At 44.0% G+C, this 24,645-nt stretch overlaps 1 protein-coding gene across 1 annotated transcript in view; it reads left to right on the top strand.

Moving 5' to 3' along the window:
- Positions 1-24,645, top strand: part of Dgkg (diacylglycerol kinase gamma) — a 198,541-nt gene that overhangs the window by 66,975 nt on the left and 106,921 nt on the right. Inside the window, exons 6-11 of the mRNA XM_059277313.1 lie at positions 5,439-5,609; positions 14,244-14,293; positions 16,361-16,435; positions 17,077-17,199; positions 21,806-21,923; positions 24,040-24,128. Of these exons, the coding sequence (XP_059133296.1) occupies positions 5,439-5,609; positions 14,244-14,293; positions 16,361-16,435; positions 17,077-17,199; positions 21,806-21,923; positions 24,040-24,128 (626 nt within the window). The remainder of the gene's footprint in view (positions 1-5,438; positions 5,610-14,243; positions 14,294-16,360; positions 16,436-17,076; positions 17,200-21,805; positions 21,924-24,039; positions 24,129-24,645) is intronic.

Genomic DNA, 24,645 nt, shown 5'->3' on the forward strand with positions numbered 1-24,645 from the left:
TTTGGTCCTTGGGGTTTTACTTCGTTTCTTAACCTGTTGAGATTTTTCAGCCACCCACAGTATTGAATATCTGAAGGAAATACCCTGCTTTTTCAGTCTTTCCAGTTATAAAAGTAGTATACTCACACTGTAGACAATTTGAAGAGTAACCCCTAGGCCCCCCCAAAAGAAACAACAAACAATAAAGATAACGAAGATTGGTGGTTGTCTGAGTCCAGGGCAAAGAGATGAACAGCCAAGCCCAGAGGAACTGCAGGGTGACGAGATTCCTCTGCACAACATTACAATGATGGATGTGTGTCCAAATCCTTTGTTCACACCCACGGGACACACAGTCCCCATGTGACCACTACTGTGGGCTGCAGGCTGTGTGTGACAGTGACGGGCCGATGCAGGGCCACCAGTTATGATAAATACAGAACTCAACTCTCTGTGGCATGTTGATCATGAAGGTAGCTACGTAACTGGGGGACCACAGGGTGTGTGAATGAAATCTCTGTACGTTTACTAGTTTTACTATAAGCCTGAACTGCTCTTTAATAAATTTTATCTTTAAAAAAGAAAATTGAACCCAATCATACTTACAGTTAAATGTGTATGATCTTGTAGTTTTTTTTTTCAATAGGTTTCTTACATAATTGGGATCAAACCATATTTAATTTTGGAGTTAGATTTGTTTTTCACTTAACATTATCATTACGAACATCCCTGTCATTTAAGACTTGGGGTGAACCTCAGTTTTAATGCAATGACCTCTTTTAATGGGTTTAAACAGAAATAGGTTGAGCCTGGTGAATAAGCCCACCTGAGCAAGTCACACACCATTTAGTGCAAACCCAGAGCTAGAGTCCCCAAACTCTCCACTCTGCCACACTGCCCCGCTGGAAGTCAACAAGTACTGAAGAGACTATGAGCAAAGGCAGAATGGGTAGGTGTACCCCACCTTCAGAGAAGGGGCTTACAACCAGGCACTGGATGAGAGCTGATGTGGTACAGAAGAGGCCATTTGTCTTCAGTCACTGGGAGATGTATTTTGATAACTGGAGGTTTGAGTATTTCATATGTAAGAGCATGAGAAGGAAGGACAGTAATGCAGGAGTAAACTAAACCTGGTTATGAACTAGAACTCATGATCCACCCAGAACTCGAGTGACCGGACCATCTTCAGGAAAAAGTAATATTCTTACACAGCTCAGTTGAACTGTAGATGGCAGAAAATAAACTACACACATTTGTATTATAAAATTGAAAACTTTTGAGGTATGCGTGCATCTGTAGAAGCCCGCAGCAATGAGCACATCCACCATCTATGAAAGATTTCTTGGTGGGTCTTTTCTCCAGCCCCGCCCACCCCAAGCACTCTGTGATCTGCCTTCTGTCACCAGGGAGGTCGCTGCGCCATCTGGACTCTCTGTGAACAGCATCATGCAATAGTTCCTTTCTTAGCTCTTACTTTTGTTAGGAGGCATAATCATTTTTATATTTAATCATTTGTGTATGTTAATTGTCAGCATATTTTGGTTGTTAATTAGTATACTAACAGATAGAGTTTCCATAATTATTTCATTTCTTGGGACAGGGATTTTTGTACAGCTTCCATTTGGGTATTATTACAAAAAAAGAAAACTTGTTTTAAGTATTCTTTTATAAGCCTTTGTAGGGAGAACTTTCATTCCCCTTGGGCAAACACCTTGGAATGGGATAGCAGATATAAGGTAGCAGGCATATAGCAGATATAATGTAACTGGTGGCCCTGTGCACATTTCCATTTCTAGGAAATTGCCAAGCTCTTTTCCAGGACCATTGGGCCGTTTACACACCTGGCTGTGCAAAGGCCCCTGCTGCTCGGTCCTTATCAACATCTGCATCTCTCATTCCTCTGATACACAGAGGGTGGCCTCTCACTGCCTGTGTTTGCATTTGCCTGGTGACGTCCCGTCGTGTGCTCAGTAGACCAATGGTCGTCTGTGAATCATCCTTTACAAAAACGTTCAAATCTCTATCTTTACCCACTGATCCTCTCCCTGGCCCTAACAGGGTCTTTGGAAGAACAAAATTTCTTAATTTTTAAAAGAAGTATTGGCTCTGCGAGTTTAAAGCCAGCCTGATCTAAAAAGAGAGTTCTAGGACAACCAAGGCTACACAGAAAAACTCTGTCTCGAAAAACCAAAAAAAAAAAAAAAAAGAATTATTTATTTTACTTTATGTGAATTGTGTGTGTATGGATGTTTTGCCTGCACGTATGTGTGTGCACCATGTTCATGCCTGGTACCTATGGAGGTCAGAAGAGGGAGTCAGATCTACAACTGGAGTAGTGGTGGTTGTGAGTCACCATGTAGGTGCTGGGAATTGAACCTGAGTCCTCTGCAGGAGCAAGAAATGCTCTTAACCCTATCTCCAAAATTTCTTAATTTTCATGAAATACAATTCAATGCGGTTTTTTATTTTATGACTGATCTTTGCTATTGCATCTTAGAAATCTGCTGAACTCATGATCAGAAAACACTGGTATCTTAATGCCCTGGGTCTAATCCTTTAACACAGTGTCCCTTCATTTAAGTCTCTGCTAACTTCTACTTAGACTATTAAGTTAACACTGTGCAGCGTCTGCATCTCTGTCCGTGAAGACTGCTGACACGCACCCTCTTATGGTGTCTTTGGTTTGGGCCTTGCATCAAGGCTGCTCTTTTTAAATGGGTTAGGTAGGATTCTTATCCCTTAAGTTTTCTGGGAGAAATTGTATAGAATCCTTATCAGCTCTTCTTTAATGCTGAATACGCTATTTTTGCATTTCAACAAATATCCTTATGCTGTTTTAGGGTAAAATGAGATTACCTGGAAATAGTCACAAGTGTTCATGTACCATTGAGCATCCAGAGCTGATGCTGCCTCACTGCTGAGGCAGAGTTCTTTTGGGTCCTCTATTGGTAACATGTGGATTCTCATAACATGTGGATGCTCATTCTCATCAATGGGACTTTTCTTTCCATCCCAGAGTTTGTCCCTCTGGTCCTGCTTCTTCCCCTACCCCCATCCCAACCATAACCACCCCCATTGCCCAGCCTCAGGCAGTTTCCTCCCCAGGGAGGAACAATCCCCACTCAGCTGTAGAACTGAAGATGACTCCACCCGCAATAAAGAAGCCTTGTACATGTCTCTGTGTTTCTGTCTGTGTGGCTCCCCAGGCTCCACTCCAGGCTCCCACCTTGTCCTCAACTCATGGAGAATGCCAGGATCTGCCAGAGTGCCCCTCCCTCTTATGGTACAACTTGGAAACTTCTTCCAAATGCTAAGATGCTAGGGGGCATCTCACCTCTCACTTGGCTCCCATTTTCTCCAGGCCCTATTTGAAATATAACATCCTATGAACATTTGCTCCATATCTTCTGACCATGTACTAGTTGAGTCGGGTGGGACAATACATCTGGTCCTATGTTGCTCTGAGTTAGAGACAAAGTGGAAGTCACAATGGTGTTTTAATGGATGAGTAACCTGAGCACACAGCAATGACTTGGGGCCTTAGGGACTCTGCAGTACCAAGGACCATGTTCTCATTTGTTTACCACATTGTTGTGATGAATTTCCATGGCATTTCTTCCAGGGATGATTTTAACAGTTTGGTTGCATAAGTAATTTCATCTCAATGCCCCCAACTCACTACTTCTGTTGTTATCTCCTTCACACTATTTTTATCTCTACTGCTCACCTCTGAGGCTTTCTGCTCTTACATAATAGAGGTCATACCTTCTTGCAGCTCCAGAGTGTCTTGTCCAATAGAAAATTACCTTCAAACCTCTGGCCCTGTGAGATTTCTGGGTGAAGCTTCCTCTCTTCGATCATTCTGTCTTCCTTTCTGTGTTTTGTAGGCTCCATCGGGGTCTCTTCACGGGCCTTCTGTAACACACAGGGACCTCTCATCTTGCTACTGTCAGTCTGAATGACAGCTCACTCCTTTCTAACTTGCAGCCCACGAGGCAGGACTGGGCGGGTCTTCTCTCTCAGCTCCGCTGTCCTGGCGCTTTCTCCTATTGTGTGGCTCTTTGGTTCTCGAATAGTATGAGGTAATCCTGCCTATCCCAGCAGGCATTGCGATCAATTGAGGCTGCCTCCACCTCTGTCCATGTTGGCAGCACACACTGCTTGTTGGCATCATGGTGCCTCCACTGGCTTGCCCACCGGCAGTGTTCTGTGTAGCTCATGGTCAGTCGTGTCCATGTGGTGTACATCCTATGAAAAGAGTCCTCATGGGTATGAAAGCAGCCAAGCTGAGGAGAGAAAGGACAAAGTACCTCAGAAAATAGAATTCACATAGTGAAATAAAACTCCCAGTGTCCTTATTGACAATAAATTTTATATTTCTGAACTAGGAGACAGAGTGGGGGAGGAGGGGGGGGGCTTTTCCTCATGGAGCATACAGCAAGTCACTTTGTGCATTTTCTTGCCAAATAGTTCAAGTTTCCCAGTTTCTGAAACGGGATGATTGTCAGTAGGTTTTTCTTTTGGATAGCAATCTCTTCGTTTGTTATTAAGTATATTTGCAGATGAAAATTATGAGCTACCACATCCTTGCATGGCTCTAGGGACTGACCTACCTGGGACAGTGAGGGAAAGAAGGAATGACAGCCACAGGGATGCAGAAAAGCTGGGATTCAGCAATCCAGGCTCTGATGGAGAAGCTGCAGCGCCTTGGAAGCTTAGCAAAGTGTTTATTAGATGCAGTTGAACAAAGAGACAGGGTTATTGCCCACCAGCTGATCAAGGGGATGGGTTCATTATACCAGCTGAACAAGGAGACAGGTTTCACTAACTCAGTGGACATACTCGCTGTAGGGAGCAATCTTCAAGAGGTAAATACGGTGGGGGGACCACAGTGAACATTTTCTGCACACACTATCAACATCCATACATAAACCAGAGGAAGGATTTGCCATCTCTCTGAGCCTCATCTGGGGAAAGCTTTGCACTCTCATGAGTCTGAGGCATTGGTCCTTGAAACGGCTGTTTCAAGTCAACAGCATACATCCACGGAGGACACACATTCACTCAAGGCTTCCTCAGCTCCCCACTAAGAAAGGGTATAAATGTGAAATCCCACCCAGAATTACTTCTGCAAATTAAGTATTTAGAGCAGTATGTTAAGTGATAATTTATCTGTTCACTGTGTTATCACCAGGATTCACTGTTTTCTTTCCTGAAAATTCAGAGAATGGATAAACTTTCTGCAAGAAAATAGACTCCTAAATGGATCAAAATTGAAGTCATCCCTAGAAAATAACTACAGCCTGGATGTCTGTGGCCACACTGCATTATATGCATTAATTACATTTTTAAGACACCTGTAGAGTATTCTCACTTCAACTGTGAAGAGGATGGGACCGTAAAGAGGGTTAATGTTTACTAACGTGGAGGTCCTTGGATGCCCCCCTTCTGTCTTTCAGAATCAAAAATGGCTGAGACACAAGCATTACCTAAAGCCCTAGAGGCTCTAACCCTGTGGGAAGATCCTGATGCTCTGTCTTCAAGCTCAGATGCTCCTGTGGTGTACCTCAAGGATGTCGTGTGTTACTTGTCCCTGCTGGAGACGGGGAGACCTCAGGATAAGCTAGAATGTAAGTGCTCACCTGCCTAAGGCCTCAGCTTCTTCCCTGAGAAAGACCATGGTTCCTGCATCATTCCTTATACACTGGAGATGCATCTGGGCTCTGGGGAGGTTTCTCTCTCTCTCTTCACTAGCAGTGACAATGTGTCCTAGGATCTACCCAGGTCACAACTTCTGTGACACCGTTACCCCAGCACATCTTGCAGGCAGATTGTAGGTTGAAGGTTTTGTGGCTGGGTTGTCCCAGTCCCACTGCCAGAAGCCTTGCCTGGCTGTAGAAGATGGCTGGTTCAGTCTCTGTATCTCCCATTATTAGGAGTCTTTGCTAGGATCACTCTCATAGATTCCAGAAGTTCCCACAGCACTGTTTCCATACCACCTCCCAAGTACCCCCCAATTCCAGTTGTCTCTCCCAGGACTCTCTCCCTGCATTCCCACACACACACACACCACCTGACCCCTCCTGTTCCCATCCCCAGTCACCCACAAAATCCCTTCCCAGGGAGACCTTCCTTGTTATCTAGCCTCTCTGGATCTGTGGATTGCAGCATGATTATCCTTTACTTTACAGCTAATATCCACTTATAAGTGAGTACATACCATGTTTGTCTTTCTGGGTCTGGGCTACCTCACTCAGGATGACTTTTTCTAGTTCCATCTATTTGCCTGCAAATTTCATGATGTCATTGTTTTTAACAGCTGAGTAAATGCTCCATTGTGTAAATGTACCACATTTTCTTTATTCTTCAGTTGAAGGATATCTAGGTTGTTTCTAGTTTCTGTTTATTATGAATAAAGCTGCTACAAACATAGTTGAGTGAGTGTCCTTGTGGTAGAACAGAGTGTCCTTTGGGTATATGCCCATGCTATAGCTATATCTTAAGGTAGATTGATTCCCAATTTTCTTAGGAAGCAGCATATTGATTTCCATAGTGGCTGCACAAGTTTGCACTCCCACCAGCAATAGAGGAGTGTTCCCCTTGCTCCACATTCTCTCCAGCATGAGCTGCCACTTGTGTTTTTTATCTTAGCCATTCTAACAGGTGTAAGATGGAATCTCAGTTGTTTTGATTTGCATTTCCCTGATGGCTAACGATGTTGAACATCACTTAGTGTTTCTCAGCCACTTGAGATTCTTCTATTCAGAATTCTGTGTTTATATCTGTATCCCATTTTTAATTGGATTATTTGGTTTTTTGATGTCTAGTTTCTTGAGTTCCTTATATCTTTTGGATATTATCCCTCTGTCAGATGTGGAGTTGGTGAAAATCTTTTCCCAGTCTGTAGGCTGTTGCTTTGTCCAAATGACAATGTCCTTTGCCTTAGAGAAGCTTTTCAGTTTCATGAGATCCCATTGATTGATTGTTGTTCTTAGTACCTGTGCTATTGGTGTTCTGTTCAGGAAATTGTCTCCTGTGCCAATGCATTCAAGGTTATTCCCCACTTTCTTTTCTGTTAGGTTCAGTTTATCTGGCTGATCCACTTGGACTTGAGTTTTGTGCAGGGTGATAGATATGGATCTATTTGAATTTTTTTCTGTAGGCTGACATCCAGTTAAACCAGCACCATTTGTTGAAGATGCTTTCTTTTTTCCATTGTGTATTTCTGGCTTCTTTATCAAAAATCAGGTGTTCAGAGGTATCTGGTCTTTGATTTAATTCCATTGATCAATCTGTCTGTTTTTATGCCAATACCATGCAGTTTTTATTACTGCAGCTCTATAGTAGAGTTTGAAATCAAGGGTGGTGATACCTCTGGAAGTTCTTCTATTTTACAGGATTGCTTTTGCTATCCTGGGTTTTTTCTTTTTCCATATGGAGTATTATCCTTTCAAGGTCTGAAAAGAATTGTGTTGGAATTTTGATGAGGATTTTGTTGAAACTGTATATTGCTTTTGGTATGATGGACATTTTTACTATGTTAATCCTACCAACGAACATGGGAGATCTCTCCATCTTCTGATACTTCTTCAATTTCTTTCTTTCAACTTTTTTTTTTTTGTTTGTTTTTGTTTTTCAAGACAAGGTTTCTCTGTGTAGTTTTGGTGCCTGTCCTGGATCTTGCTCTGTAGACCAGGCTGGCCTCGAACTCACAGAGATCTGCCTAGCTCTGCCTCCCAAGTACTGGGATTAAAGGCTTGTGCCACCATTGCCTGGCTTCAATTTCTTTCTTAAAGACTTGAAGTTTTTATCATACAAGTCTTTCACTTGCTTGGTTAGAGTCACCCCAAGATATTTTATATTATTTGTGGCTATTGTGAAGAGTGTTGTTTCCCTGATTTCTTTCTCATCTCGTTTGTCATTTGTGTATAGGAGGGCTACTGATTTTTTTTTTTTTTTAGTTAATAAATGTCACTAAAGCTGTTTATAGGAGTTCCTTGGTAGAATTTTTGGGGTCACTTATGTATATTATCATATTATGTGCAAATTAAAAAAGGACTTCTTTCTTTCCTATTTGTATCCCCTTGATCTCCTTTAGTTGTCTTATTGATCTAGCTAGAACTTTAAGTACTACATTGCATAGGTATGGAGAGAGTGAACAGCCTTGTCTTGTTTCTGATTTTAGTGGAATTGCTTTACATTTCTCACATTTAATTTCATGTTGGCCATATGCTCTCTGTAAATTGCCTTTATTATGTTAGGTATGTCCCTTTGATCCTCAATCTTTCCAAGACCTTTATCACTGAAGGAGTGTTAGATTTTGTCAAAGGCTGTTTTGGCATCTAATGAGATGATCATATGATTTTTTTTCTTTCAGTTTGTTGATATGAGGGACTACATTGGCCGATTTTTATATGTTGAACCATCCTTGCATCTCTAGGATGAAGCCTACTTGATCATGGTGGATGATCTTTTGGATGTATTCTTGGATTTGCGAGTATTTTTGCATCTATGTTCATGAGGGAAATTGGTCTGTAATTCTCTATTTGTTGAATCTTTCTGTGGTTTGGGTATGAGGGTGACAATAGCCTCATAAAATGAATTTGTCAATGTTCCTCTGTTTCTATTTTGTGGAATAATTTAGGGACTATTGGCATTAGCTCTTCTTTGAAAGTCTAGTAGAATTCTGTGCTAAAATTGTCTGGCCCTGGGCTCTTTTTGGTTGAGAGACTTTTAATGACTACTTCTATTTACTTGGGGGTTATAGATCTATTTAAATTGTTTATCTGATCTTTATTTGACTTTAGTAAGTAGTATCTATTGAGAAAACTATCCATTTTTTCTAGATTTTCCAATTTTGTGGAGTACAGGTTTTTAAAGTATGACTTAATAATTCTTGGGATTTCCTTGGTGTCGTTATTTCTCCCTTTTCATTTCTGATTTTGTTAATTTGGATATTCTCTCTCTGCCTTTTAGTTAGCTTAGATAAGGGTTTGTCTTGTTGATTTTCAAAAAAAAACTCTTTATTTCATTGATTCTTTAAATTGTTCTCTTTATTTTTATTTTATTGATTTCAGCCCTCAGTTTGATTATTTCCTGTTATCTACTCCTCTTAGGTGAGCTTGCTTTTTTGTTGTTGTTGTTCTAGTGTGCTGTTAAGTCACTAGTGTGAGAGCTCTCCAATTTCTTTATGTGGGCACTTAGTGCTATGAACTCTTAGCACTACTTTCATAGTGTTTCATAAGTTTGGGTATATTATACATTCATTTTCATTGAATTCTAGGAAGTTTTTAATTTCCTTCTTATTTCTGCCTTGACCCAGTAGTCATTCAGTAGGAAGTTATTCGGTTTCCATGAGTTTGTAGGCTTCTTGTTATTTGTGTTGTTGAAATCCAGCTTTAATCCATGGTGGTCTTACAATGCAGGGGGTATTACAATTTTCTTCTATTTATTGAGACTTGCCTTGTGACCAAGTATGTGATCAGTTTTCAAGAATGTTCCATGGCGTGCTGAGAAGATGTATTCTTTTGTTTTGGGGTGAAATGTTCTGCAGATATTCATTAGGCCCATTTTGTTCATAACATCTATTAGTTCCAGTATTTCTCTATTTAGTTTTTGTCTGGATAACCTGTCCATTGGTGAGAGTGGGGTATTGAAGTCTCCCACTATCAATGTGTGAGGGGCAATGTGTGATTTAAGCTTTAGGAATGTTTTCTTTACAAACATGGGTGCCCTTGCAGTTGGGGCATGGATATTAAGAATTGAATGACCATCTTTGTGGATTTTTCCTTTAATGAATATGAAATGTCTTCCCCTGTCTCTTTTAATTAATTTTGGTTTGAAGTCTACTTTGTTAGATATTAGAACAGCTACAGTAGCTTGTTTCTTAGGTCTAATTATCTTGGAAAATATTTTTTCTATCACTTTACTCTAAGGTAACATCTATCTTTGATGTTGAGGTGTGTTTCTTGTATACAGCAGAAGGGTGGATCCTGTTTTCGCATCCATTCTGTTAGCTTGTGTCTTTTTATTGGAGAATTGAGTCCAGTGATATTGAGAGATATGAATGACCAATGATTGTTAATTACTGCTATTTTGTTGTTGTTGTTGACAGTGTGTGTGTGTGTGTGTGTGTGTGTGTGTGTGTGTGTGTGTGTGTGTGTTTCCCTTCTTTGGGTTATGCTGGAGTGACATTATTTATTTCCTGTGTTTTTATGTGTATAGTTAACCTCCTGCTTTGGAGCTTTCCTTCTAGTACCTTCTGTAGGACCATATTTGTGGATATATATTGTTTAAATTTGACTTTATCATGGACTATCTTGTTTTCTCATTCTGTGATGATTAAAAGTTTTGCTGGATGTAGTAATCTGGGCTGGTATCCATGGTTGCTTAGAGTCTACAGGACATCTGTCCAGGCCTTTCTGGTTTTTAGAGTCTCCATTGAGAAGTCAGGTATAATTCTGATTTGTCTGCCTTTATATGTTACTTGGCCTTTTTCCTTTGCGGCTTTTAATATTTTTTCTTTGTTCTGTATGTTTCGTGTTTTGATTATTATGTGACAAGGGGACTTTCTTTTCTGACCCAGTCTATTTGGTGTCCTACATGCTTCCTGTACCTTTATAGACATGTCCTTCTTTAGGTTAGGAATATTTTCTTGCGTGATTTTGTTGAATATATTTTCTGGGCTTTTGAGCTAAGATTCATCTCCTTCTATTCCTATTATTCTTAGGTTTGGCCTTTTCATAGTTTCCCAGATTTCCTGGATGTTTTGTGTCAGGAGTTTTTTAGATTTAACATTTTCTTTGATTAATGAATCTATTTCTTCTATCCTATCTTCAACACCTGAGATTCTCTCTTCCAGCTCTTGTATTCTGTTGGTGATGCTTGCATCTGTAGTTCCTGCTTGCTTACCTGTTTTTTCCATTTCCAGAATTCCCTCAGTTTGTGTTTTCTTCATTGCTTCTATTTCCATCTTCAAGTCTTGAATATTTTTATTAGTTTCCTTAATCTGTTTGTTGAGTTTTTCTTGGCTCTCTTTAAAGGATTTATTCATTTTTCCAATTTTTTGGTTATGTTTTCCTGGATTTATCCATTTCCCCTTTAGGACCTCTATCATCTTCATCAAGTTTTTTTTTTTTAATGGCCATTTTCTTGTGCTTCAGCTGTGTAGGAATATTCAGGGCTTGCTATAGTAAGACAGCTGGGCCCTGGTGGTGACACATTGCTTGGTCGTTGCTGATGATGTTCTTACACTGGCATCTAGGTATCTGGGTTTGGGATGATTATAGGTTTAGGTGCCAATTTCTGGGTTTATCTATGTTGGATGGGTGTTTTGTTCCTCGTTTTCTGTTTCCTTTCTGGTCTTCTGGCCGGAGTGGCCTGTGGTTGAGTAGAGGGTCTCCACCCAAGTTGGGGGTTGGACTTCTGATGGCCAGGGTGGCCTCTGATTGAGCAGGAGGGGGTTTCACTCAACCTGGGAGCTGGAGTTCTGGCTGCCAGTGTGGCCTCTGGTCCAGCCAAGTGTTTTCTGCTGGAGTTGGGGCCTAGGATACGGTAACAAAGAGAGGAGGGCAGTTGGGTGTTGGCTGGGTGAGCACTGGCAGGGGGGCTGGATGAACACTGGGAGGGGCTGGGCAAGCACTGAGGGGGCTGGGGGAGCACTGGGGGAGCTGGAGGAGCACTGGCGGGGGGTGAGCACTGGGGGGGGCTGGGCGAGCACTGGGGAGCTGGGGGAGCACTGGGGGAGCTGGGAGAGCACTGGGGGAAGGATGTCTGCAAGTGGAGGGCCCACCTGGGGTTCTAGCAACAGGCATGTCCTCTGGTGGAGCAGGGAGCTTCTACAGGAGTTGTGGGTCAGGATATGGTGACAAGGAAAGATGTGGAGGTTAGGCTGGGCAAGCACTGAGAGAGTGAGCACGGTCTACAGGCAGAGGGCTGACCTGGGGTTCTGTCTAAGTGTTTTTGTAATATAGAAAATTTCAGAGAAAGGTGAGAGCTGAGTTCAGTGAACACTGTGTGTGAATCCTCCATCAGCACCAACACCGTCACTCTTGTTCTGGTCATACACTCCCACCCACTCCCTCTGCTCCTGATTGCTTCAAGCAGATTCTAGAATCATGTGATTTCATCAGGGAATAGTTCAGTATATACCTCTAAGATCACACTTATATGGAAGCCCAACACTACTGTCACATTCAAATAAATACAGTGTTATTGTACTACTATCAAACATAGCCAACCTTCACATTTCCCCAGTTAGCCATGGATGCTCACTGTTTGGATCACTTTCCCATTGATCCCATTACCTTCAGTTTCTTTGAGTTTTTGGTTCCTCTCTATCTTTAGCTAATATTTTCCCTTACAACCTTTGGTGCAGATAAGACCACGTATCAGCATTTTCATTGGTTTAAGTTTTTTTTATCCTATCAGTCTAAATCATTTCCTTGTTTTAATGACTGAAAACAAGTTAAGTTTGTGAACTTAACTATTTTGAGAACTAAGCATGCATCTTTTTGGAAGTCATCCCTGAAATTCCACCTATTGTCAAAGCAAGGGCACCTCCCCTCAGCTCAACACCATATATTTATTTGCTAAACATTTCAAATCCATCCTCTCTCTTATTGTCAGTCTCATGATAACCCTGGAAGGGTTGACATACTTATTTATTTCCATGTGAGAAAGTATGGGAAGGTTAAAAGGAACATGTCTGAACATGGGTCACATAAACCCATTTTCCTAGAACAATACTAGTGGGACACTCTGACCTTCTTTATAGCACACAGCATGTACTGTGTGCCCCTGGCCAGAATATTCTGAGGAACCAAAGAGAGTGAGAATGTTATGACCCATCTTGTAAAGAACTTAAACTCCAATCAGGTACATACCAATGTGGGGGGGGGGGCAGATACATGGTTCAGGGAATTTAAAACATCTGGAGGCAAATGATCATATAAGAGTAGTATGACCAGACAGCCTGTGCTGAGAGACAACCAGGGCACCACCAGGGGGTGCACAGAAGAGAAATCGAGTGTGAACAGCACAAAGAATGGGGGTGAAAGGGAAGAAATGTTTAGCTTGCTTCCTGCTCTGCTTCCTTTTGAGATCACAGTAACCTAGAGAGCACATCTCTGCAATTTTGGTTGAATGTAACTGTGTCAGTGGACACTTAAACTTTAGTCCTAATCCTTCCCAGATCTTCCTTGTTTACTTCACCTCCCTGCAGCTAACACGGTATTTCCAAGCAGCATATTGACACTTGCTCCAAACTCCAAAACTTTTGAGACTTACTTATGCTATAAGTGAAAAAGTTCACATCTGATCTCATGTGTTAGATTGCAATCAAAATGGGATGCACTAAAAATACTACCTAAAATTTCCTGAAGGCTATGCATATAAGGTGTATGAGAAATATGCATTTAGATTTAGGTAGCATCCACTCAAATATCTAATTATATATATGAAATACTCCCTAATCCAAAAATACCCCAAATCTGAAATATTCCTGGTTCTTAGCATTTGGGATAAAGGGTGATTCAGAAAATTCAGCATCTTGAATGTCCTGTAGCCTCTGCAGCAGCAACTGCTTCATGACATTATTACTAAGGACAGGGTAATTATGATTAAATGCATACAACAGTATCTGCTGCCTAAGGAATGTCATATGTAAATGTTCATTAATAAAAGAAAATAAAGAGAAATAATTTATCAAGTGCTTTCTGCATTCTGAGACCTATCGATTGCCATAGCCATTAATATTAATCCTTATGATCACCCTAGAAGAAATAATTACAGTTTCTATCTTACAGATAAGGTGACTGATGCTAGGAGGAAAATACCCTCTTTGGCATCCCAGGAGTGGTAGTGCACACCAAGATCCTAACATGCCTAACTCTGCATACAGTGGAGGCAAAGGTCCTGCTGTAAATTTGGCACCTCTGCCCACCCAGCTGCTGGACACGAGTTTTTAAGTCGTGCCCAGGTGACATTGAAACATATGCATGCTCTCCAGGGAGTCTCACTTCTGACCTGGATCTCGTGTGCCATAGTCACTGATCAGAAAAGTCCAAAAGCCAGGCGGCCTCACTCTTCTCCCTGGCTCCACCCTTTCCCTAAGGAAGTCATACACTGTCCCTTAGAGGGTTAGCTGGCTGTAATGGCCTGTGCCCCAATGCTGCCCAGATCTAGGCTAAACAGAGGAGTAGCAGAACATCAGCCATGCTGATTCCTGGAGGACACCTCGGGCCTAACCTGTGTGTTTCTTGCAGTCATGTTTCGTCTCTATGATTCCGATGAAAACGGACTCCTGGACCAGGCGGTAAGCTTTCGCTTTCAATAAAGTCATGGGATCTGAGGGAGAGTGGGGAGAGCAAGGTACAGTGAGGGAAGCATCCAAACACCCCAGTTCCATCCCTACAGGAATTTCGGGTCTGGCTAAGGGATGCAGATCGTGAGCAAAGTCCCTACCTGCTGCTTCCACAGAGTCAGCTTGTAGAGCATGGACTCCGATTTTCCTTCTTCTGGACCTAGAAGCCTGGAACCACACAGTCTCAGGATAGGGAGATATTTTCATATTTTCAACAAATGTAACTTCCCTGTCCACAGACTTCCCTTGAAATTTCCTGCTGGGACCCAGGGGTCAAGAGGAAGGGATCAGAGAAACAACAGGCCCTGGCAAGAGGAGAAGAGGAAGTTACTGGCGAGCTTCCTATCTACCCAAGCTTAGGAGCTTAGGAGCCCAGTTCTGTCTGTTCACTTCACCCCTTCAGGAAGAGGCAAGAACAGGTCAGGACCAGAGAGTGAGAGGAAGACTAGAGAGAAAAGCCCGAGAAAGAAGGAGGCCCTGGATCCAAGCCTTGTGGTCCTGACTGACTGTCGGGGCTTACGAACAGTAAGGCTCTGAGATTGAAGTGTGTATGGCTGACCGAAACCAGAAAAAGAAAGGAAGGAAAAGAAAGGGGGGACAGAGGGAGGAAAGGAAAGAGGGACAGAGGGACAGAGAAAATAAGTCCACTAGGCCAATGAGCCACCTCTGTCTACTCTGGCACCTTCGTGGTAACAATGGCAACCTTGCATGTGACAGCAGCATTGCAGGAGTAACTGGTTCAATCAGAACGATTTTAAAGATAATGTTGGCGGGCAGAAACAAGTCTCAAGAGTCCTCTGACTCAGCTTCACCCCTGGAATCCCTGGCTGGTGAGCTCCCAGCGCCTTTGTGAACCCTCTCGGTGACCAAGAGGCCACTCCTCCACAACAGCTGTCTCTCTACTGGGAATGAGCTGGACAGGGCTTCCTGCCTGCATGATCTCTGTGAGTTCAAGGCCAGCCTGGTCTATAGAGTGAGTTCCAGGAAAGGCTTCAAAGCTACACAGAGAAACCCTGTCTCAAAAAAACTAAAAAAAAAAAAAAAAAAAAAAAAAAGCAAATAACTGTTGAGGCTTGGCTTGCTTAGCTTAACCTTACATTCTACGTAATGGAAATAACACTTTCCAATTCGCCCACACAATCTCCTAGAACAATATAACTATGAACATCTTAGGTAGTATCCATACATAAGATGCTAACTGACACCAAACATTTCCCCAGCACAATGTTTCCATGGGTCCCTCTATGTACTGACTCACCAGCATCCGGCACATTGGTAGCATTTTAGGTAGAGACAGGCCTTGGTGCCAAAGGGGTGATCCATCAGGCAAATCAGCCCTTAACTTCCTGTTCACCAAATTCTAGGCTCAGGGTTGACTCTAAGGCAAAGGGAAGAGGAGATACTGAAATAAATCTAAATCACAGTGCTTGAGCCAAGACCAACACAGGACGTGAACCTGACTCCAAAGGCAGACACACAGATCCCTAGCTGCTAAGGTCTGGGAACGGAGAGCAAATGATAAGAATGGTAAAGAGAGGCCTGTCTTCACCTGCATTTGCGGAAGTTACAGAAAAAAAGGAAGGGAGGGAGGGAGGGAGGAAGGGAGGGAGGGAGGAAGGAAGGAAGGAAGGAAGGAAGGAAGGAAGGAAGGAAGGAAGAGAGGAAGGAAGAGAGGAAGGAAGGAAGAGAAAGAAAACAAGCTTCAAGATTCCCTATGGTTTTCGGGTCAAAGGACAGAATGGTGGGAGGAGGGAGAGGCTTGGAGTCAGTGCTCCAGGTGCTCCGTGCAGCTCTGGCTTTCACATGCTCTGTAAGCATCTACTGTCCACTGGCCTCTGTGGTCAAGACAAAAGAAAACCGCTGCCCTTGTGGGATGTCTGTGTATTTTACCAGCTCTTCCTCATGATTCACCCTGCCCACCTTCCCACCAAGTTTGATTTTGAGTTTTGCTCTTATTTTGATTAAAAACAAAACAACAACAACTTTAATTTTCTCCCTTTCTCTCCTGATATTTTCTAGGAGATGGATCAGATTGTGAACCAAATGCTACATATTGCCCAGTATCTGGAGTGGGATCCCACGGAGCTCAGGCCTGTGAGTTTCTACAGACACAGTTCACTCCAGAGAGAGCGGGGGCACACCTGGGGTGTGGGTGTAACGGTAGGATGCTTGCTCTGTGTGCCCCCAGACCATCTCCCCAGCAGCTCCTTTGGAGCCCTACACTTTGACCTCCCAATTCTCTAACAGGAAACATGCTTAAGGCAGCAGGAGGAAGTCTAGACACGGTAGAAACCGCAGTTCCCCCAACCTTCCCACCAGAGACAGTTTTATGATGGGAATTCATAGAAGAGAGGGGTTAGAGCCTGAAACAGTTTGGGGCACAGTTGTCCATCATCTGCTGTTCTTGTTAACTGCCCTGGCAGGCGCTATGTACCAGGTATCAGATTAAACACTTTGGGTGCATTTCCGTGCACACAGCGGTATTATTTCCATTTTAAGATGAGCAACCCAGAGCACAGAGAGCTAGGGTGAGTCACCTAAGGTCGGGGCAGGGCAGAGCTGGACTTAGCACCCTGGTGTCCCCGCTGCTTTGGCCCCTTACCACTTCACTCACTCTGAATGGGTGAAGGGGAAATGGGTGGAACAGAAAACATAACACAGGATCAACGCGAAAACAGAGAGCAGAGGCATCCAGGAAAGGGTGGAAATGAACCTTTGCTCTTTGGATCCCACAGATATTGAAGGAGATGTTGCAGGGGATGGACTACGACAAGGATGGCTTTGTGTCTCTACAGGAGTGGGTCCATGGGGGGATGACCACCATCCCATTGCTGGTGCTCCTGGGAATGGATGACTCTGTAAGTCAGTGAACTCACACTCAACAGCTCTTGAGATTCCACATTGTTGCTAGCGTCTGCTCCAGACTTCCTGATGGGCAAGCCGTATGCTCCAGGCTGGCTCCAGGGTGCTCTATATTTTCATCCCTTTCACTTGTTCATGCTCAAAATATACCCTTTGACGCATTGTTATTAAGGGGAATGTTGTTGTTGTTGTTGTTGTTGTTGTTCACACTGTAAGGGAACACAGAGCGTTTGCCTGCAAGACACATACTCAACCAGGCTAAGTGCAAAGGAAACTTCAAGGTGAATCTCATTTTCTCATCAAGTTAGGTTTTAAGATGCTAGGACAGAGACTAGTAAGATGGCTCTGCACATAAAAGCACTTCCCACCAAGCCTGATAACCTGAGTTCGACTCCCAGAACCCATGTGGTGAAAGAAAAGAATTAACCTCCTAGTCATCTGACCTCCACATGCCATGACACAAACCCTCACACCACACCCTCTGCCAGTAAGTAAGTGTCATTTAAAACTAAAAGAACTGGCAAAGGAAGGAAGGGAATGGGAGAATAGTGATCTACCGTAGGGGCTTTCATGCGTGGACTCTGGTTAAGCAATCAAAACAGATAAGGTGGGTCTTTTTACCCCAATTTGTACAGATGGAAAACCAAAGTTCTGAGCAGAAGAGGGGCTAGGTTTTGTACCTATCTCCAAATTCCCCACACTTTCCAACACCCTACACCTTAGTCAGAGTGGTGAGAAGAAACCTCGGAGGGGATTTGGCTTATTCCTAAAGAATAGGAAAGATTTTGAGACCTTACTGGGTTTTCTATTTCGCAGGTGTGGGTGTGGGTGTGTGTGTGTGTGTGTGTGTGTGTGTGTGTGTGTGTGTGTGTGTCTGAATTAAACCAAAGGCCTCACACATGCTAGGTGAACACTCTGCCACGGGTCTATACCGCTATTCTTTTTTACTTTTTAATTTTTAGTCAAAGTCTCACTCAGTTGCACAGGCTGTCCTCAGACTTGCTCTGTAGCCCAGGCAGGTTTTGTTGCTTGAACTTGTGATCCTCCTGATTCAGTGTCCAGAGTAGCTAGGTTTACAGACCACATACCAGGCCTGGCTTGATAACACGTTCTGGCTCTTAGGGTTATACATAATATGACTGTCCCTTTCATTCTACAAATGGAGGTCCAGCACAGTGAAGGTCTGGCCAAAGGCACACACCTAAGCAGAGGCCCAGCTGCCACACTCAGTGACATTAGGACCTTCGTGCAGTGACCTCTCGCTGAGGGGCTACACATGCAAGAACCCACATGAGCTCAAAGAAGCCAAGTAGACTGTTGCCAATGCTCACTTGGCACCGGGTCAAAAGGGCAGCTCTGCTTGGTTGCTGTCCTGACACACTGTTGTTGGTTTGGTTTGTTCTCATTTGGGAGAACGAAACTGGGACCTTTTAAGCACAAGGAACCAATGTCTGTTCTCCTCCCTACACTGAACATGCTAATGTTCAAAGCACCACCAACATCTTGTATGGAAAGAGCCCACATTTCTGGAGGCAGCAGGTAGCCTGTGTATTTCTACAACATCTTTTCCAGTGTCCCCTTCAAACACCAAATCAGTCATGAAGAGAACTAGAAGTCACATCACACAACGTGGGGAACAGAAAATAAATGTAAATTTCATTGATATTAATCAAAATCCTTAAAAATCTATTTTAAGTGTGTGCTAAACAAATTTTCAAATGAGTAATATCCAGGCCTCTAGAGAAAGCCCATCAAAGTCTTGAATGGCCTGCTGCTTTCTTGCTGTTTTTACTCACACATGTGGCCACTGAGAATCTGGGGCTCTCCATAGAAAGCATGTATAGTCTGTCTTCTGGTAACATTGTGGCAATGGGGCAAAAACCTGGCCAGAAGTGAATGAGCCACACGATGGCGCTACAGCCCAAGCAGAAGTTTTCTTTGAGGCCCTCAGTTCATTTGCCTCTTAGAGCTGGGGGTTTGTTGTGGGTGTGGGATTGGGCTACATGACTTAGACAATAGAGGTGTTTCCAGATAAAATGATGGTCCTTTAGTTGGTGAAGAACCAGATCTACTGACAGGGTACTAAGTTTCCTTCCGCCCCGGAAAACCTTTATAGAGGGTGGTGGAGAAAAGTGCATGTTGACTACTGACGCTGTCACTCATTCTTCCTGTGGCACTGGCCTAGTGACAGAATTCCTGAGTCTGTTTTTCGGTTTGTTTGTTTGCTTGCTTTTTAATCTGTATACTAGAAATAAACTTACTACTGTTCCACTGCATTTGTACCCCACAGTATTTGGTACAGATTAGGATCTGGCAGTGGACTGGAATTACATTTATTATTATTATTATTATTATTATTATTATTATTATTAGCATCATGATAGGTCCTTGGGGCATATATCTGCCAAAAGAATGAGTAAATTGGTCTTTTTTGTGAGTTGCTACCCACCTGCAAATCTTCACGCTTAAGTGGAGACCCTTGAATAAAGAGACCTTAACTCTGGACAACTCAGGTCTTGACGAGGGTTTTCAAGTAGTAAGAAGAGAAAAGTTAGGGGAACAGGTAAGAATTTGACAAAGAATGTGAACTCCAGGGACCACAAGACTTCTAGGCCCAGCCACAGGGCTGGCCACGGCGAGCAGTACAAAGGCATGAACACCCAGATGTGAGGACTGGACTCCATGTCCCAGACCACACATCCAAGGTAACTTTATAACCACAGTTTTCACTGCCCTTCAGGCCACACCCAGTGCTGCTCAGGATGGAATTCCTGAGAAAGATGCAGCAGGAGAGATGCCCCCAAAACCAGACTTAAGCCAGGTGCTGTACCAGGGCCTGGAACATGGAGGACCCTGCCTGGCAGGGAAAATGTGATCATGTGAGGCACAGCTCATATATGTTGTGACTGAGGATAGTTTTGTCCCTGAGCAACTCAGGAGAAAAACATTCATTCCCTCTTTAGCTCTCACTTTAGAATTGTTGATGCTTTAGTTACACGAATTTATTTACATGGAGTGGGTGGGACTTTCCACACACACGGTGTGCGTGTAGAGTTCAGAGGACGACAACCTTCAAGAGTTACCCTTTCTCTGCATCATGTCAAACTCAGGTTATCAAGTGCCTCTACCCACTGAGCCATCCCACCAGTCCTCACTTTAGTATTTTATCTGTTTCCAGAAAGTTGGTATAGCACACACATAGTGTGTGTGTGTGTGTGTGTGTGTGTGTGTGTGTGTGTGTGTGTGTAGGCAAAACACTTATACATATAAAATAAAATAAATCTAAAAATTTTAGCCAGGTGGTGGTGGCACACACCTTTAATCTCAGCACTCAGGAGGCAGAGCCAGATGGATCTCTGAGTTCAAGGCCAGCCTGGTCTACAGAGTGAGTTCCAGGATTACACAGAGAAACCCTGCTTCAAAAAAGAAAAAGGTATATTATTTTTACTGAGCCATTTGTTCTTAATTATAATGCTAGTCTATACTCACAAGAGAAATTTCAGAAAATATAAAAGAAGTCAGAAATTAGAGGGGGAAAAATAAATACACAGTGCTTCCAGATATAGTTAACTTTGGTCAAAAGGCACATGAAATCTTTCACCTTTAAATATCTTTTGTTTGTCAGAGTCTCTCCACACAGTCCTGGCTGTCCTGGAACTCACTATGTAGACCAGGCTGGCCTCAAACTCACAGAGATCCACCCACCTCTGCCTCTCAATGCTGGGATTAAAGGCACACACCAACACACCCAGCTTCCCATTAAATGTCTTATTATTTACAAATGAAATCATAATGCACTATCAAATTTGCATTCTGATTTTTTTTCACTTAGTATTGTATCATGAACAGATTCCTATGCCACTGGATGATTTTATAAATGTCTCCTTGATTGCCACCTAGTTTAAGTTATATGGATATACTACAATTTCAGCAATTTGGGGGCCAATAGGATATTTGTAGCTCTTCAATATTTGAAATAATGTTGCATCTAATTAGCACAGAAATGCTCATCTATTTTCTCAAAAGTTATTTCTTTAGACTGGAGTCCAAAGAGGCATGCTGGCTAGTCAAAAATTGCAATCATTAAAGACTCTTCAGATAGACAGGTGAGATAGATAGATAGATAGATAGATAGATAGATAATTGATTGATAGATAGATAGATAGAAAGATAGATAGATAGATAGATAGATAGAGAGAGAGATAGACAGATAGACAGATGGGCAGAAGGAAAGATAGAGAGAAAAATGATAGATAGATAGATAGATAGATAGATAGATAGATAGATAGATAAATAGACAGATAGAGGCAGATAGATAGGCAGACAGACAGACATATCAAGTCGCTCTTTCAGTTATGCTTCAGGCATCCAGGTAGGAGAGGGCTTATTTAGGTCCTCTCCCACTTCCATTCAGAGGCTCTCTCCTTCTGCATGTGCTAATTTTAGAAAACACAATCTAAGAATTTGTTAAGGAATCTGAGTACCGTATCTTCCAAGTATGAGAAGAGAACACTACTTAGAGAAAAAGAAACACCAGCATGAGGCAGCCTCTGGCCTCGGAGTGGGGTACAGCTCCACATCTCACCGCCATTACCTCCACAGAGCTCCAAGGGGGATGGGAGGCACGCCTGGACCCTGAAGCATTTCAAGAAGCCCACTTACTGTAACTTCTGCCACGTCATGCTGATGGGTGTTCGGAAGCAAGGCCTGTGCTGCATTTGTAAGTTCACGTCCTCCAAGCTCTTCCCTTGGGCTGTTTGCTTTGTACACGATTAGTTGATCCATTCCAGGGAAAGTCTAGGCACGTTTTCCCCAGATGGTGGAATCTCCCCTAATGTTTCAATGGCAAGGCCTCTGTGCCCCGCTTTGGGTCTAGCTGAGTCGAGTGGACAAGACATTTGCTGCTGCTGGAGTCACGGTCCACTGGTCTTCTAGAAAAAAAAGTATTAGTTCTTACATAAAAGCACCTCACACCGATTGCAGTTGTGTTTCTAGCCAACGTGCATCTCACGTGTGCTTAGAGGCACTTTCTAATTAGTTAAGAACATGCTCTATATTCTAGAAGTGCAACAAGAAATACAATTATATGTTTACTTCATGTAGTAAAACTGGAGGAGAAAGCAGAAAAAAAATTACACATGAGGATTAGCTCAGGACTAAGATGGTAAACACAGAAAGAAATGGAGGGAAGGGGAGAGGAGAGGTGATTTGGGGGAAGGGGGGAAGAGCAAGAGGAGGCAGGACTAAAGTCGGAGGCTCCAGAGGGTCCGGGATGTGGGTACACTGAGCCCTGCCAGGCACCTTGTGGTCCACCCATCTTTCCAGACCCACTCAAAGATCAGCTCAACATATTCTCACTCCTGGTGAGTGGGAAACCTCTGGTCCTTTGCTATTTGCATAATCACAGTTATAACAACAGTGACCAATTGTGGGACACCTAATCTGACCCCGCACATGGTGCTTCACACAAATGTCTCACTTGATACTGCAAAATCCCTGCCCTAGAAAGAGGAAGAGAAGCTACTGTGTGCCCATCAACAGAGGATCCTGAATATCTCTCCCTCCTCCTCTCCCTCTCCCTCTCCCTCTCCCTCTCCCTCTCCCTCTCCCTCTCCCTCTCCCTCCTCCTCTCCCTCTCCCTCTCCCTCTCCCTCCTCCTCTCCCTCTCCTCTCCCTCCTCCTCTCCCTCTCCCTCTCCCTCTCCCTCCTCCTCTCCCCTCTCCCTCTCCCTCCTCCTCTCCCTCTCCCTCTCCCTCTCCCTCCTCCTCTCCCTCTCCCTCTCCCTCTCCCTCCTCCTCTCCCTCTCCCCTCTCCCTCTCCTCTCCCTCTCCCTCTCCCTCCTCCTCTCCCTCTCCCTCTCCTCTCCCTCCCTCTCCTCTCCCTCCTCCTCTCCCTCTCCTCCTCTCCCTCCTCCTCTCCCTCTCCCTCTCCCTCCTCCTCTCCCTCTCCCTCTCCCTCCCCTCCTCCTCCTCCTCTCCCTCTCCCTCTCCCTCTCCCTCCTCCTCTCCCTCTCCCTCTCCCTCTCCCTCCTCCTCTCCCTCTCCCTCTCCCTCTCCCTTTCCCTCTCCCTCTCCCTGTCCCTCCTCCTCTCTCTCTCTCCCTCTCCCTCTCCCTCCTCCTCCTCCTCTCCCTCTCCCTCTCCCTCTCCCTCCTCCTCTCCCTCTCCCTCTCCCTCTCCCTCTCCCTCCTCCTCTCCCTCTCCCTCTCCCTCTCCCTCCTCCTCTCCCTCTCCCTCTCCCTCTCCCTCTCCCTCTCGGTTTTTGGTTTTTGGAGACAGGGTTTCTCTATGTAGCAGCTCTGGCTGTCCTGAAACTTGATTTATAGACCAGGCTGGCCTTGAACTCACAGAGATCCGCCTGCCTCTGCCTCCCGAGTGCTGGGATCAAAGGCGTGCGTCACCACTGCCCAGTTGATCCTAAATTTCTAAAGGGCAAAACCATTACTCAGGATGCCGTGGGTTGTGTCCAATATTGTCCATCAGCCCAGTGACCATGGCCTTTCTGTCCACTCACGGGCATCCTGACACACAATGCTGAGGCATCTGTTTCACACCGCTCCTTCTGATGTCACTTTTCTGCACGGTCACTGCCATCAGAGGAAGGTGGTGTGAAGAGATGGGAACACTGGAGAAGAACTGGGAGGCAGCTGCAGACTGCTCAGAGGACGATAGCCCAGTGTTAGATTTCTGCTAGGCCAGGCCGACTCCATGTGTCTCTTTTCCTCACTGACCACCCAGAAGGAGAAACAAGCCTTCACTGAAGTATGTGCACCGGGGAAGCCGGGCTGGATTTTTCCTTGGTGGCATTCATAAGCACTGTCCTTTTTCTTTTTTCCAGACTGTAAATACACTGTCCACCAACGCTGTGTGTCCAAAAACATTCCTGGATGTGTGAAAACATACTCCAAAGCCAAAAGGAGTGGCGAGGTTGGTGACACCCATTGGCTCATTCTACTGCATGCTGCCTCAGGGACAGCATGGCCATCATCACAGATTCCTTTGCAGGAAGGGGCTTTGAGAGATTTCTCTAGTTCCTTCTCTGCCTCAAGGACCACCCCTAAGCCATCCCACTCATCCATCAATCCATTCAGCATCTTCCTGAGGCCCACTGTACTCCAGGCGCTGAACCAGGGCATCCACAGGTTATGAGAAATGGTATCCAATCCACTAAAATGCTGCCCAAGTTATGGAGATAGATAGGCACATGGGCATAGTGCAAATTCATAGCTGTGAGGTGTGTGCTATCATAATAGGCCCATATGGAATGTGCAGCTGAGGCTTGAAAGAAAAAGTTTCACCAAGGAGGTGGCACTTGCTTTGTTCTTGGAACCAGGGGAGCTTCAAAGGGCACAGAAGAGGGCCGAGCATTCTAGCAGAAGGGGGCTCCCGTGTACAGGCATGGAGACATGCGTGACTGTGGCCTGGAATTAGTTTGGAATGGCTG

This window comes from Peromyscus eremicus, chromosome 12, assembly GCF_949786415.1.
Source record: "Peromyscus eremicus chromosome 12, PerEre_H2_v1, whole genome shotgun sequence".
In the NCBI taxonomy this organism is placed as follows: Eukaryota; Metazoa; Chordata; class Mammalia; order Rodentia; family Cricetidae; genus Peromyscus; species Peromyscus eremicus.